This window comes from Spinacia oleracea, chromosome 1, assembly GCF_020520425.1.
Source record: "Spinacia oleracea cultivar Varoflay chromosome 1, BTI_SOV_V1, whole genome shotgun sequence".
Lineage (NCBI taxonomy): Eukaryota > Viridiplantae > Streptophyta > Magnoliopsida > Caryophyllales > Amaranthaceae > Spinacia > Spinacia oleracea.
This window is the reverse complement of record NC_079487.1, coordinates 77,242,489-77,258,092: the sequence shown is the minus strand read 5'-3', so window position 1 is coordinate 77,258,092 and position 15,604 is coordinate 77,242,489. Positions and strand designations below refer to the sequence as shown.

Here is a 15,604-nt window from a genome sequence, read left to right as displayed (position 1 = left end):
ACCGACTTTCTTGCTGACGTGGACGATAGAGTGGGAAATAAGTGAAAAAGTAGCGCATTTTGGGAATTTACGAATCACCAAACAATATTGAAGAAAATCGCTCGGTTAAAGGTAAGTTTCCAAGTTCCAACCCCAAACTCCTATCAAGGGCTAAAATCATGATTATTTTCCAATCTATATATATTAAAACTTCAAGGCATTTTATGACATCTCTCCATGTGTCACGATGACTTGGCAAGTGACATGGTATAGCAGCGACATGTCATATACACACATCGTTTATTGTATCATCATAAAAAAAATGTTGTTATCCATCCTTAAACTTATGACCTCTTATGTGTTAATGCAAAGTTTTAACCATCACTCCAATGACACAACTTATAACTTATTTAAAACAATTAAAAATGAGAAAAATCATACTTATGAATGCATAAATCTTTAATACCCAAAATTTATGTATTTGAATTATCGAACAAGCGTGGTCTTGGTCCACATAGCCAACAAACGGTTGACATGTGCAGACCGAGAATGGTCAAGTCTAGAGAGTACTCTATATCCATCTACCTTCGATATCGTATCAAGAGGGTTTCTACCCTTGTTAGGATATCGAAGGTAGATGGACATAGCACCAAAAAGGTGATAACAATTCAGTAAAGACTTAACCGAAATCAATTAAGGGTAACAAAAAGTTTCTTAATTTTTATTCATTTACTAATCAAATCATTTATCTTTTCTAGCAATGTATTTAGATCAAACTGATAGAATATGTATTTGTAATTAATGTAATTTAATTATTTTGTAATTACTAGAATAGCCTTAGATAACCCTAATCTAGCTATGTATATATTCTGAGAAAATTAATGAGAAATCACGAAAAATGCAAAATTACTCAAAAAAATAGTTTAACGGCAGTTGGTTAACCAATTTTATTCTTAAATTGGATATGTAATGAAATTCATATTATGGTCAAACTGCGTATATGAGGAAATTTATAAGTGAATTTGAAATGATTAAAATAAAACTCTAATTATATGCAACACTCCGGGGCATCGCCCGGGCCACTAACTAGTTCACACCCAAATATCATATTTTGCCATAATCAAACATAATCAATCTTTCTGTATCCTAAAACCCCAAACCCAATTCATTTTTTTTCTGACAAATTCACCAATAATGTTCAAGTTTCTGGGGTTGTGTTCTAATTCCTGGTTAAAGATCGATTTTTTTTGCTAAACTCAAAAAAACCTACATACGCACAATCTATTTCTCCTTGAGTTTCTCTGCAATTCACCAAAATAGTCAAACATAGAGGTTGCTCATAGTGGTAAAATGGCGTCAGAGAATATGGGTTTAATTCCAACTCCTCGTAGAATGGAAAACAATTTGAATTCGCAGCTCCTTTTCCAAAACAATAACACCCCTCTAAGGTTTGGCCGGGCCCCCGGAAACCAGGGTTCAAAACCAGGGTATATGGAGGACAAGCTCTTTACTATGGATCACCGTGAGAGGGGGTACTTCTCGCCGGAGATTCGACGTACTGTTGGTGATGGAGAAGGTGTTTATGGGGAGGGTCTTGCCTCTCCAAGGCGAGGCGGGGCTCGGAACTGGAATGGGAGTGGGGCCGCCTCCACACCGAGTAGTGGGGAGGAGGAGGAGGAGGAGGAAGAGGAAGATGACGATGAGGATGATGAAGAGGGTGATGGTGAAGTGCTGGGTTTGGTAGGGATTGGTGGTAAGAATAGTCATAGTAGTGCTTGTGGGGGGAGTAGTAGTGGTATTGAGGATAAAATTGGAGGTGGAAATTCCAAGGATCATGCTTTATTTGGTGAGCTACTTGTTTGATTCTAAATTTATTTACTTGATTTGTAGATAAAGGAAGTAGATTAAATAGAGTATGGTATGCTAGTTCACGTTTGGATTGCTTTCAAAGTACAAGAACACAATTCACTTTGTGGTTTTGTTAAATTATTCTTGAAATATACCACTCTCTGGTTCCACTCACGGTTCTTGGCGGCGTCATTGAAGTAGGTAACACTTGTGGTGATGATTGTGGTGTGTGTTGAGGATAGAGTTGAGATTGATTCCAAATGGTCTTGAATTTGTAAATTTGTTTGCTACAAAGCCTATATTCCATTCATTTGAAGCTTGTATTAGAAGGTTTGCTAATTGGATTAAAATGGAATGTGGTAGCAACTAGCAAGTTACAATTTTGATTAAAACGAGTTTGTTGTTTTGTGATATAACTTTCACCCGTTAGAGAATTAAATGCAATCTGAAGCTTGAACTTCTATATTTAGAATCTTATGTGTAGAGTCGAGGAATTTGACTGTCTAGAAAAGGGAGGGGGTAATGAAAGATAACTCTTAAGGCCGTTGCTGTTATGGTTTCTTGGGTGTGACAGCTATTGGTTAATCTATTAATTTGTGATGGTAGGTTCATCAACTAGGAAAGTGATGATCAAGGATGGGGGTATTTTGAAACCAGGGGGTGACGCAAATAGAGTCAGTACAAGTGAGAATGACCAGCATGGAAGAGTTGGACACTTTCAAAAAATGGTTACAGTTGCAGAACATGATGGTGATATGTATTATATGCAGCTGTTGCAAGGAACAGAAGGATCAAATCAAGCTCAGAAGGATATAGCTGGGGACAATGGTTGTGGGTTTAATGGAAGGAGGGACAGCCCTGCTACTAGTGATCCAGGAGAGTCACTCAGAGCAATTTTCTCTGATCCAATTACGTGAGTGCACATACTTTCTTGTTTGACAAGAAGCCTAGATTTTTGTTTTCATTTTTGGTTATAGGCTTGCAGAAGAAATTATTTATATATTCAGCCAATTAGCATTCCAAAACTTCAAATGAATGGGATATCCGAGTTTACCTAGTATCATGCATGCATTTTTCCTGGGTCTGATGCCTAATAAATATCATTGCATATGCCTTTTGGGACTTAGACTCTTTAGATATCTACTTTCAATGATAATAGTATTTGTTCATTGATCTGAAAATGACGTGCTGCTGCTCTGACAGTTGCCAGCATTTCTATTAAAATATTCCCCCCCCCCCCCCCCCCCCCCCCTTGCCGGTTTTTTTATTGCTTCAGAGATTTTAATTTACAAATGTCCTAGTAAATACTTTGTCTTACCTTGTTCAGATTAGTTACTCCTATATCATAACCTTACTCTTTCACCCTAAAGATAAATTTCACAATAAGTTTTAGAAGAAATAGGGAAGGGCCAATAAGCTTAGATAAGTGCATAGAAGGGGCCAAGAAATTCAGTTAAGTTCAGATACGGAACCGAGTTCAATTTACGACTGAAGATAAGTTCAAATAAGGGGCAATTTGTTCAGATCATGGCTAATTAATAAGTTCAAATAAAGAGTTTTAGGTGAGTTCAATGTAACCTTAGTTCCTGTACCCTATGTCCCTATGTCCCTATCTCAACTCCCTCTTGGCTCTTGCTCACTTTAACCAAAAGCATGAACTTGTGATTAGACTGATGACCAGTATTTTTTTTTTTGTCACTCCATTTTCATATAATCCTACTGTACTCAAAAGAAATGAATATGTTGTATACGGACTATATTAAAAAAAAAGGATCTATAGAGGGGAAAAAAGTAGTTAGTGTGTTGTTTACCTACAAATTGTTACAGCTATGAAGGTATTGCTACGTGTCTGTAACTCTGTACCAAATTACAAACCATGAGCTTCCCAGTTTGAAGACATGGGCTGTGGAGCCTTGGGATTCTTTCTTTGTCTCTTTTACTCCTTTTCTCTTTCCTACTCCGGCGGTCCCAGTTTAATTGTCGCATTAAGTTTTTCACGGTTTTTTTTTTGCGATAAGTAGATGTTGGCTTATCTATTATATTTTATTAGAAAAGTAGGCATAACGGGAGATAATGGATAAATATTTTAATTGAATGAGAGAAGGAGTGAGACCCCGACTTTTGATAGTGGGAAGAGAGAGAGAATAAAATATTAGTGGGTCCATGCTATAAAAGGAAATGTGACAACTAAAATGGAATGGACAAAAAAGGAAATTGGGACAGAGGGAATAATATTTATACTTCTCCCGTTCGTTATTTACTGCCACGTATCGGGTGGGCACAAAATTAAAGGAAAGGCGTAAAGGATGGGAATGGTCCACTTGGCTAAAAAGTAACTTCGGGTGTCCACAGTTTTCAGAAAAAAGAAATGTTGCAATTAACATGAATCTTCTAATAGAGGGAAATGTTACAATAGTAAAGAGCAGAGGAAATACTCCGTATTATATTTGATCTTCTCTCTCTCGAAGCCCAAGTTTTTGAGCACCACTATGCATTCATGTCTTGTTTGATACAAACTATGTTTTAGGCTTTTATCTGATTTTCAAAGAGAACTTTTTTCACCTGAAGATTCTGCTTGCTAGATTGCCAATTTGCTATGACCCAGTTGTTTATTTGAGTGTTTATGTTGCAAAGATTTGTCCATGCAGGGGTGCCTTAATGGATGATGCAATGATATTACCTTGTGGACACTCCTTTGGAGATGGTGGAATTCAGCAGGTTATCAAAATGGTGAGTAACCTTAAGACCTCATGTAAAGTAATGTAGCTGATAATCATGTTTTTGTTTCACTTGATGCATGCTTTACGAGTTTCTTGTAAGACCAATTTGATGAATTTATAATGTTTGATTTATCTTCCATTGTTGGCATATATAACACGGCCTAAATGGGTAATTTAGTGATCTGATCAACGATTTGGCATCATAGCCATAGTATCTGACAGGGAATTGTTTGGTTCCTTGTGCTGTATGGTCCTTTGCGTTCGTGAATATCATACTGATGCGCCATTATTAGTTAGCTTCTGTCGCGAGTGGAAAAATATTTTCAATGTTTGAAGTGTTGGCTGGTGAATTGTTATAAGTATAATAAGGATAAGAGTACATATTCGTGAAGTTGTGTTAACTGTTAAACACAGATTTTTTGAACGAACCAATCAGCTCATCTATTGATAACCAGCTTATTAACCATCCAGCTGGCAAACCAGCCAACCCACCGATCAAGCCCTTTGCAAATTAGGTGACTGTGACTTTATGGATTACGGAGTATTTTCTTGGACAACAGGAATCAGAGATCCAGGTTAGAAAGCTCCCACAAACTTTTTGTTTGGCTATTGCTTATGCTCTTTTAGTATCACTCTGGCTATCCTTTGATAGGAATTTTTGGACATGTGGCTACACGCACTTGCTGCGACCATCACCCTCTTTCTATCACTTTTGCCACTTCCATGTAGATGGGTTGTTCTCTTTCATCAGTCATTGAGGTTGATCCTGCAGCTGTCACTGGGCTGGTAACTACGTTTCCGCTATTTAGCAAGAGCCTTCCCAACCTTTTCTATTTGCCTATATTATAAGACATAGAGTTTCACCAATTAGACCATTAGGAGCCATTTTCAAATCACATTTTTCTTTCCTACTCTACAACAATGGCACATGCTTCCAGCTCGTGTGCAGGGCCCATGTTGGTGTGTAAGTGTGTCACATCCTCTTGCTGGTATTGATAGAATATTCATCTTACTTTAGTACTACAGGAAGAATGATTATTGTTTGCAGACGCTTTTGTATGATTTACAAGTGGCAGCGTTCTGGAATCTTAAGCCCATTACAGTCCACAAAATTGTTACTACGAGAAACTCTAGCTTTCAAGTGTGTCATCGAGATGACAGATGCATAAAGTCATAGTGTTTGGTGGCTTTGCTTCTCTGATGTTTGTCCAAAATATGGAGCATTAGCTGTGTTACTTCGACACTCCTCTTTTGGGCTCATACCCGTGTCGACCCGACACGACACTGATCCGGATATGGAATCCGTACCGGATCTTTGGCCAGTCAGTCATACATGGTTGGTCAGCCCCTGCTTTAAGAAAATTTCCAATCTAGTTTTAGTTAACCCTAGATCTGTTAATTAGGAATAAAATTCACTTTGTTTTTTGTTTAAAGCATGGGGCTGCTTTAAGGAAAAAAAAATCAATTCTTTTTTTCAAAAGAAATTAATTATTATTTTCTTTTTCTTTAATTTATTAATTTTTCTAGTAACTTTTTTCCATGTCCCCATACCCGTGTCTAAAATTAGGACAGGGTCCCCGTTGTCTTGAAATTTTAACTTTACCGGGTCCGACACTCGGATCCATACCCATGTCCGACACCCGTACCCAAGTCCGAGTAACATATAGCATTAGTCTATGAAAAAAAAATCTTGTTTTTTTCCTGGGAAATCTGAAAAGAAAAACTCAGCTTTCCAGCTGGTCTTCTTGTAGAAAAATTATCAACTAGTATAGTGGATATGCTCTATGGAAAGTTACAGAAGCCCTGTTTTTGAATCTGCAAACCGACGGTTTGGTTTGCGGGTATGCTGTGGTCTAGACCATTCTTTTTCACCCATCCAAATGTTTGATGACCCTAATCACCACAATTCCTGGACTACCGCCTAGTGGCACTTCAAAGCCAGTAAAGTGCCCGAATCTCAGATCTAAATGAGGCAGCAGTCGCAGCACAAGCTCCAAATGAGTTTGGTTGATTGTAACCCCAGTGAACACAATTATTTTTATATGGATAAATGTTTAATTACTGCAAGACTAGTGTTTATGCACGCGATGCTTGTGTAACATTTTATATAAATATTGTAACTTTTATAAGTATTTATTACTCCGTAATATTGACTTGGGTAGTCTAGATATTTCAGAGAGGGGCACCAAAAAAGTCAACCTCGGAAGTTGGCTTATAGAATAGAGATGTTCACTACACCATTCATCATATTTGACAAATTTTTCCAATATTTAAGTACCCAATCCTAGTGATTCCAGCCTATGTTGCTCAAACTCTTATTGGGGTGTCGTGTCCGACAAGGGATTGGTGGATCCGACACTCTAGATGTAATAAATTTCATACAAGGCCACTATATATTTGGGTGTCATGTCTTATCGAAGTGTCGGAGGATCCGACACCGACACCCTCTGTCAACCAAAGTGTCGAAGTAACATAGATTCATGCTCTTGGTCTTAGCTACAAAGAGTTGGTCTTTGATGATTCTTGTTATCGATCATTTTGTACGTATGAAGGTTTTATTTACTACCGTACATCTTTTTTTCTCAAGACCATTTAATGATAGGCTTTTTACTACTCTTGTTCTGCGTTTCTCCTTAATCTATTACTACCTCCGTTCCTAAATGATCTTTACGGTTACTATTTGCACGGTAATTAAGGAATTTTGGTGAACGTGTCATGGTGGGGTAACAAATGGAAAATGAGTGGCTATAAATTGTCCAATAATGTGAGTGGGTGGAAACTAATATTAAAGTATTGTGAGTGGGTAAGTTATGGTAGGCAAATAAGAGTAAAAATGGAATAAAGTAAGAGTGTAAAGAACTTTTAGGAACGGACTAAAACGGAAAGCGTAAAGAACTTTTAGGAACGGAGGTAGTACATTATACTAAAACAGACACCACGAGTAACATACGTCACTTCCTGGTGGAAAATTTTCCCGCCAAAAATCCCTTTCCTAAAAATACATACTTCCTCCGTTCCTTAAATATTGCACCATGGTTGACTTTTTGCTTTCCAAGACATATTTTGACTCTTAATATCTCGAACAATGTATAAATCAAAAAGTATTAAAATATGGTATTTAGAAAATATATATGGATTTTTTCATATTTACCACCTTTTAAGTTTTATGTTTTAGTATTTACCGGATTATAAAATGTAATTTCATATTTACCACCTTAATTTTATGAAAAGTTTTGTATTCACCCATTTTTAACGAAATTCATCCTATTTTTATCCATGTGAGCTCCACTTAACCAACTTCTTTAATTTTCCTCCTCTTTCACTAGGTTTCAAATTAAAGAAGTTAGTTAAATAAGGGTTCAAATGGTTGGATGAAAATCGTTAAGAGGTGGTGATTTTAAAACAATTCATAAAATAAAGGTGGTAAATATGAAATTACATTTTATAAGGTGGTAAATATAAAACCTAAAACTTAAAAGGTGGTAAATATCAAAATATCCAATATATATCGATACGAATCTAACAAGATCTTACATGATTACAATTTTTCTTAGGTATGAATCACAAAAGATGACTAATGGTCTAGTGTGAATAGTGTAAAAAAACAAGATGGTGCGATATTTACGGAACGGAAAAAGTATATCTATTTTCTAATTTTATTATTTTCTCTCCTTTTGTATGAATTGCTTATGTATGGAAAAAATATATGATTATAGAATATGATAATATTATACGATTTTGGTATTGTTTTAGTCAATCATCATATCAATATTAGAAAATATATTTACTCAATTTTGGTCAAATTAACTTATCAAGCATATGAATATTTCGGTCAAATTATCATATTAAAATATATACTCCCTCTGTCCCAGATTAGTTGTTACACTTCTAAATTAGGAATGACCCCACAAATATTATATTGTCTCTCTCTTCCCACTAAATTTTTTTTGTCCCCACACCCTCTCTCATTCAATTAAAAAAATACCCCACTAACTCCTATCATATATATATATATATATATATATATATATATATATATATATATATATATATATATATATATATATATATAGTAGGGCGGAAATTGCATATTAGATGATTAAATGAGTACGTTCAATATTTATTAATTACGCATTAGCTTTAAGGGATAAATATTTCCGTTAAATATTTTATAAAAAAGATAGTCAAATAATAATTTTCGAATCCGTGCGTGCATGCGACCTACTGTAGTTATTCTTTACATGGATGTTTGTTGAAGGCGTAGCGACTTTTAATCATTTCTCATACTTTCTGTTTAGAGATGATTAGGGATTTATAGAAGAAATTTAGTTTCAAGTTCATGGTACATATTGCTATGTATTAGTATAAATGAAACTTTGGCTTCAAATAGGGAGCTTCAAAGAAGAAATAGAGGAAATTTTGGAAATGACATCTATGTTATGTCGTTTAGAAAGGGAGTTTGATGGACTGTGATGTAGTTTTCCAAAAACACATGGATTTAAACATTTTAGGTGATATGTTACGATGGTTTTTAAATTGGAAAGATTTCACAAAACTCCTTTTAAGTATAATTACCTTACGAATATTCTTATCCAACCTCAATATAATTGTGGATTAATTGGGTCCCTTGCCCTACACAATGTTTATTATGTATTTGCCTTAGAAGTTAGAATAACAGAATATTTACAACGGCAATTAGAAATGCATTTAACCTATCCATGAATGAAAATTTTATTGTTACAAAATAGCTACTCAACCAGTCAACCTCTTAATACATTCTATAAACCTTTCAAAAATATTGCCTAACATATCCCAGAAGACTTGAAATTTTCCCTGAACATAGAACCTAGACGTGTCCTCCAAACTTCCAAAGTATCCTTGAACCTTTTCCACTTCAGAGTGCAGACACTTTAACCTGTCAATTTTAACATATACTTGGGCAGAGTGCAGCGTTCTTTGATCTGTAATTTGTGCAACTTAGGCAAGGCCTTGTTCTGTGAGGCCTTGAGTCCTTGACACTCTTGAGTGTGAAAGTCATGTAGATCCCATGTTTCGTTGTTTCGAGCTTAGAAAAACAAATAAGCTTCTTTGAGTCTTTGTGAAAGGTAGTGTGAAGTTTTGTCCGTGGATAAAGATGCATGCTTCCTGTGTGAATAATCCTTTGGTGTTGAATCTTGGTTACTGACAGTAATTCTTCATTGAAAAGTACGTTGCAGTTTAGTCTTTGTGCGTGTCTCCTGCGTAGGGCGGTGTGTAGTGCCTTTGCGTGTGTCTGAATGTGTGTTTGACCAATATTCTGGTATTTCAGATTTGAATGCATGTTGGTCATTGATCAGGATTCAGGAATTCTACATACAGAAAATATGATAATATATCTGATTTTCTTCTTTATGCAGAAAGCTTGCTGTACCTGCTCACATCCTGTTACTGAAGAGTCTGCGGCACCAAATCTCTGTAAGTGATGAATTTTAGAGGTTGAAACTTCGGCTATGATGTGCAATTTTCTCAATGATGTCAGTGTACATCTCTTTCTCGTTGTACATCTGTCGTAGCCACTTAGGAAATACTTCTTATACTCTTATAATTCCAACTTTTGTCTAGTTGTGGGTTTTGTTCTCTATTCTAATGTTCTGAATCCTTTTACTAATTGTTTACTTTGATGTATTCAGCTCTTCGGATTGCTGTTCAAGCTTTTCGTCGTGAAGAAGATTTACAAATGTACAAAGCTTCCAAAAGGAGAAGAGAGAGGTTTGAACAGGTCTCTTGTATTTCCTGGTGAAGTGAGAATTATAAGTTTTTTATTTAACCTTTTGATGGAAAAACTCAGAAATTTCAAGAAATGCCTTTTTTTTCATATGTAATAAAATAGGAAGATTGGACATGTAAATGAAGTGAATCATTTTCTGTTATGCAGGACAAGGGTAATAATTATGGTGATTCATCTTTCTTAGATTCACCTAGAGGAAGAGGTGTACAGTTTCCATTCGTTGTGACCGACCGAGTCATCATAAAGGTTTGTTAAATGTTCACGTTTTAATTTGTTCTGGCCATTTTCTTTGAGGCTTTTAGAGACTGATGATTGAGCTATAAACTTTTATCAGGGAAATAAGAGGACACCAGAGCGCTTTGTGGGCCGTGAGGCGATTGTTACTACACAGTGCTTGAATGGATGGTAAGTTGACTTGCTAAGTTCTCCATCTCCCCCCCACTCCCTTATTGGGACGAAACACACACGACACTCATGTAGTGGAAGGTTGTTCAAATTTAAGTCAGGTGAAAAACCCCACTTATCAAGTAGGGGAAAATTTTACAATCTTGCATTACTATCAATCAACAACTATTAGTGGTAGCTCAGAACCAACACAATCTCCATTGATGTTGTTAGTACTTAAATATGGTAAATCAATTCCAGAAACACTCATCAATCTCAAGCCACACTTTAGCTTCTTAAAATAAAGTCGTCAATCTTTCTTAGCAATGCTTTTTTTAACAATTCTCGCGAGGCATGACTGCCTTAAATTAAATTACCATCCATATAATTAATTGGTGGACTTTCCATAATCGACCATATTTTGTAAATTGATGTACTTTCCATTTATGGAAATTTTCTCCCTTATTTTATAATTTCCTTCTTTACCCTAATGACCCCACTGGTAATGTTTTATCATTTATTTCTTGTCTTTTCTTTCCTTTAAATACTTTAATACCCCATCATCTTTTATTAAAATTGTTTATTCTTCATTTACCTCACTTACAACTTATTTTAATAAAATAAATTCACGTTTTTCAACTCCATGCCGGTCAAAGTGCACCAATTAATTATATTTGGAAGGAGTATCGGAAGAAAAATAAATTCCTTTGCTTCTTCTTCGCTTTTGCTACACCACCATCATCGTCTTCTTCTTCTTTCTCATTCTTCACCACCAACACCATAGCCGCCACCACCACCCAATGCTGCTTCTTCTTCGCTTCTGCTACGCCACCATCCCCCCTTCCAATCACCACCACCTCCGCTACCCTCGGCACTGCCCATCAAAGAGCTCCTCGCCGCCGTCACTGTTGTTTAAATTTGTCGACCTTTTGCTCTCCGTTATTGTTGTTCCGCCATCCAAGTTGATGCTCGATTTCCTCTTTCTCTCTCCTCTTGATTTCCTCTTTCTCACTCATCTTGTAATTCTTTCTCTCCTCTCTCGATCTCCGCCTCCTCCCTCTAAAAAATGGGGAAGTTAAAAAAAATAAAGTAGGGGGTGAGTGAATTATGAGGAATTAACAAGAACAAAGTGGATTTGGGGTTATATTGTTAATTGGTTCCGACTAAAATTTGGTTAATTTTGTTGGAACTTTTTTTGAAGAAATTGGGGATTGAAAAATAAAATGGGTTCGTTAATTGTGTTTGTTGGGGGTGTTAGACCGAGAAGAGAAAGAAAGGAGATGGGATTTTGATTTTTGGGATGAAGCATTGGATGGTGATGAGAGATGAGAAAGAAGATGATGATGATAGCATAGCAAAAGTGAAGATGAAGTAGCATTATTTTTTTATTAATTTTTTTTTAATATTTCGTGGAAATTATTATTTTCAAACAATTTGTTATTTTTGTTTTTTTATTGTTGAAAACATATGTTACATTTGATGTAATTGTTTTTTAAATATAAAGCATTTATCTGTTAGTCACCCGATCCACCTGTTTCATCCGTGGATGACGGATGGATGGATGCGAGTGACGGGATGGACGAGGGTGAAACAGATTGAAAAACGGATGGATGCGGGTGAAGCTTCACCTGATCCGAATCCGATCCATTCACATCCCTACTAAGTGGTGGTGGTGGTGGTGGATATTTAAAGTCATTAAAAGGTAAAGTCAGTTGTAAATGTACGTACTAATTTGGGACATTTCCTTCAATTTACGATCTTATAAATTATAGATTATGTACTAATTCCTTAACTGGGGTGCCTACCGCCTACTTGAACATATAATTTTGGTAAAACTTAAAGACGATATAAGGGGGCCTGTTTTCTTCATTTAGTAAAACTTAGCTGGGCGAATGGGGCTTTGGGTTCAACCCAAGGCACAATGGCAGTGATCTCTGTGTGTGTAATATGCTGTTTTTGAAGCTGTTTAAACTAATATCTGATATACAGATGGTTGCTTATTTAGTTAAGGTTTTAGTTGAATATAGATAGTGTGTTTCCTTTTAATGATGAAGCATATCTGATGAGTGGGTGATGGGTACTTAATAGGTATGTGGTGAAGACGGTGGACAATGCAGAGAGTGTAAAACTTCAATATCGATCACTGGAAAAGGTTTCAGACAAGCACAAGCCTTCCTCGAAGCCAATATCAGAAAAGGTAACGCCAAACTGGCTCTAGTGTAGTACGTTCCAACAAAAAAACACTTTTGACATATTACATATCACATATGACATGCTTCTTTTGCGTCATTTGGGGTTTAAGAGTTGTAGATCGGCCTTGTAAATACAGGGAGAGAGCCTTTTGAGTTATCATTCGAGGATAGGACAGGAACTTTGCTAGGGCTGGGAGTTATGTGTGTTTGTAGTACTCCTCAGTCCTCGCGTTTCATTGTATGTTGCTGACTGTATAATATAATCCAATTTATATATATAAAAAACTACGGAGTATAAAATATGGTATCATCAAGTGTTAGTGTTGTATAGTCGTATGATTCGTATACGTGGATACTTCTATGTCATTTTACAATTGTGTAAAACGCTTAGGGATCTTTTCGGATGAGCAGCCACACTAAGATTGGGACATGACGAGCCCTTTCAGGCAGCACTATCACTAGCACTAGCAGTGGAGAATTTTGAATAATGGGCGAAACTAAAAGCCCGCCCGGTCCAGCAAAATGTATGTATCATATTTGAGAAAATACCATTTCGGTCAAAATACACAACATTTTGAGAATGACGATTATCAACGATCCAAGGGTAAAGAAATCCAACAATGTCCGATGTTGGAGGAATATATATCCTTGCCTTTATATGTAACAAACTCTTTTTCAAGAGTTTCTGCATATGACGAGGCTCGAACCCAAAATCTCTCTTAAACAGCATCAAATTGCTTACCCCTTGAGTCAACTTTACGTTGATAAATCTCTCTTTCTACACAGAAATTGGTACAAGAAATAGAAGGAAAGCTGAGATTGCATGTAAATAATTGGTATCGAATAATTATTGACATGCCCTGCCTGCTCCACAATGGCAAACAACATGCGCTGCATAAAATCTAAGTTTATGTGAAGAGAATCATTATCGTCTCTCAATAAAGTGCAAACTATAAAGTGCCAAATTTAAGGTCCATCATTATGCAATATTCTCTACGTTTGATGTTTACACTTACTTTTTCTTTTCTCTTTACCTCAAAAGCTTGGTTTCCAGTCCCTACCTATTTGTTCCCACCTTTAACCCTTTTCCCCAAATAATGCATCAAACCACACTATTTTTTGTCCAATATGTTTATGTTATCCTTTCGTTCTTAAATATTTTTCTCATTTTTCTTTGGTACTTTTGCTAAGGTATTTTTTATACCGTTAATATATCTAATTACGTATTATTAAAAATTTATATTGTTAAAGTACTCATTAAGACGAGTCAAACAAGATCTCACATGACTATATTTTTTCTTATATATTAAAAATAATTCAAAATATTTTCTTCCATTATGAATAGTGCCAATATTCCAAATAGGAAAAACATTAAGGAAATTATACTTGATCGCTTGAATAGTATCAAGTCCAAAAGAACAGGATTTAAGTTTGGTGAGATTCTCCCTCCGTCCTCTCATGTAGAAGTCTAAGAGATAGAAATACACAAACAAATTTAGAATCTCTATTATATAAGGAAACACTTGAGGTGGCGTCAAAAATGTGATTGCTTAGTTTAACCTTTACTAAAATAAAAAATTGAAAATAAATAAAACACAAAAAAAAAATTAGACGAACAAAAGATAAACAATTTAAAAGATACGGAGTACTCCATATTTACCAAAATCAAAATATTAAAAATAGAAAAACAAAATCAATAAAAAGAGCACGAATTAATTAACCAATTAAGTTACTCCCTCCGTATTTAATTAAAATATACATTTTTTTTTATAATCGAACGTATTTAATTAAAAGATACAGTACACTTCTTATTCTTGGCATGTCATGGTCTCCGCTTCCAGTTTTATTAATTTTTCTTTTCCTCTTGTGGTCTCCGCACTTACTCACATTCTCTTTTTACTACAATAATTAATTCATTCATTATTAATTTCGTACAATAAATAATAACTCAGTACCCAGTTTCATCTTATTTTAGTAAATTCAAATTATCCTCCTAAAACTACATGACGGTCATATTGTATCTTTTAACTAAATACAGAGAAAATATTATTATATGTGTACTCCATTTTTAAATTAGAACTTACAAGCACGTATCTTGTGCATAAAAAGCTATAGATATCATTTGAAGCAACGTTAATCGTGGATTATTATTATTATTATTATTATTATTATTATTATTATTATTATTATTATTAATAATGAAACTTCAGGTGATGCAATATTCGTCTTGGCATGCATTTCAAATTTAGAACTCGATGAAGAAAACTAGAAACGTGGGTATCCGGAAAGGATGGGCTTTTTCATTCAGCCTTAAGTACAAGTGCAACTGCATTGATGGTCGATATTATCATTTGTCATGTTGGACTGCTTACTTGTCAATTTATTATCTCTTTTTCGGTTTTTTAGGTGATGGAAGCATGTAAGCTTTTTTTTTAAAAAAAAAGAAAAAAAAAACTTTTTAATACGGAGTATCAAAGAGTACTGTATCTACTCCATATTAAACTAACTAGTGTGTGGCCTGGGCAATGCCCCGGTTGCTACATTGACTAATTAAAATTTTAGATTTTTCTTAAGCTCAATATTTGATTAAAATACTTGTATTCTATAGAATTAAAAATATATGTTAAGTTCGTAATCTATCATGGCAAGTAATTTTTCAATCATATCATCTTACAATTTGTATAATTTGTTTTCTCGTAGAACTAAGTGTGTCA

The 15,604-nt window shown here is 35.2% G+C and overlaps 1 protein-coding gene across 1 annotated transcript; it reads left to right on the top strand.

Annotated features, from left to right (window-relative positions):
* Positions 1-1,101: 1,101 nt before the first annotated feature.
* LOC110777919 (U-box domain-containing protein 62) lies at positions 1,102-13,197 on the top strand. Its single transcript, XM_021982496.2, has 8 exons — positions 1,102-1,825; positions 2,434-2,740; positions 4,476-4,557; positions 9,944-10,001; positions 10,217-10,305; positions 10,462-10,560; positions 10,649-10,719; positions 12,787-13,197. The coding sequence occupies exons 1-8, from the start codon at positions 1,330-1,332 to the stop codon at positions 12,914-12,916; spliced, it is 1,332 nt and encodes a 443-aa protein (XP_021838188.1). The 5' UTR covers positions 1,102-1,329; the 3' UTR covers positions 12,917-13,197.
* Positions 13,198-15,604: the final 2,407 nt, after the last annotated feature.

Excerpts from the sequence above, each read along its gene's own strand:
- LOC110777919 (XM_021982496.2), top strand. The coding sequence starts at position 1,330 with ATGGCGTCAGAGAATATGGGTTTAATTCCAACTCCTCGTAGAATGGAA. Across the intron at positions 10,002-10,216 it reads GTCTGCGGCACCAAATCTCT|CTCTTCGGATTGCTGTTCAA; the intron begins GTAAGTGATGAA and ends TGATGTATTCAG. Across the intron at positions 10,720-12,786 it reads ACACAGTGCTTGAATGGATG|GTATGTGGTGAAGACGGTGG; the intron begins GTAAGTTGACTT and ends GGTACTTAATAG.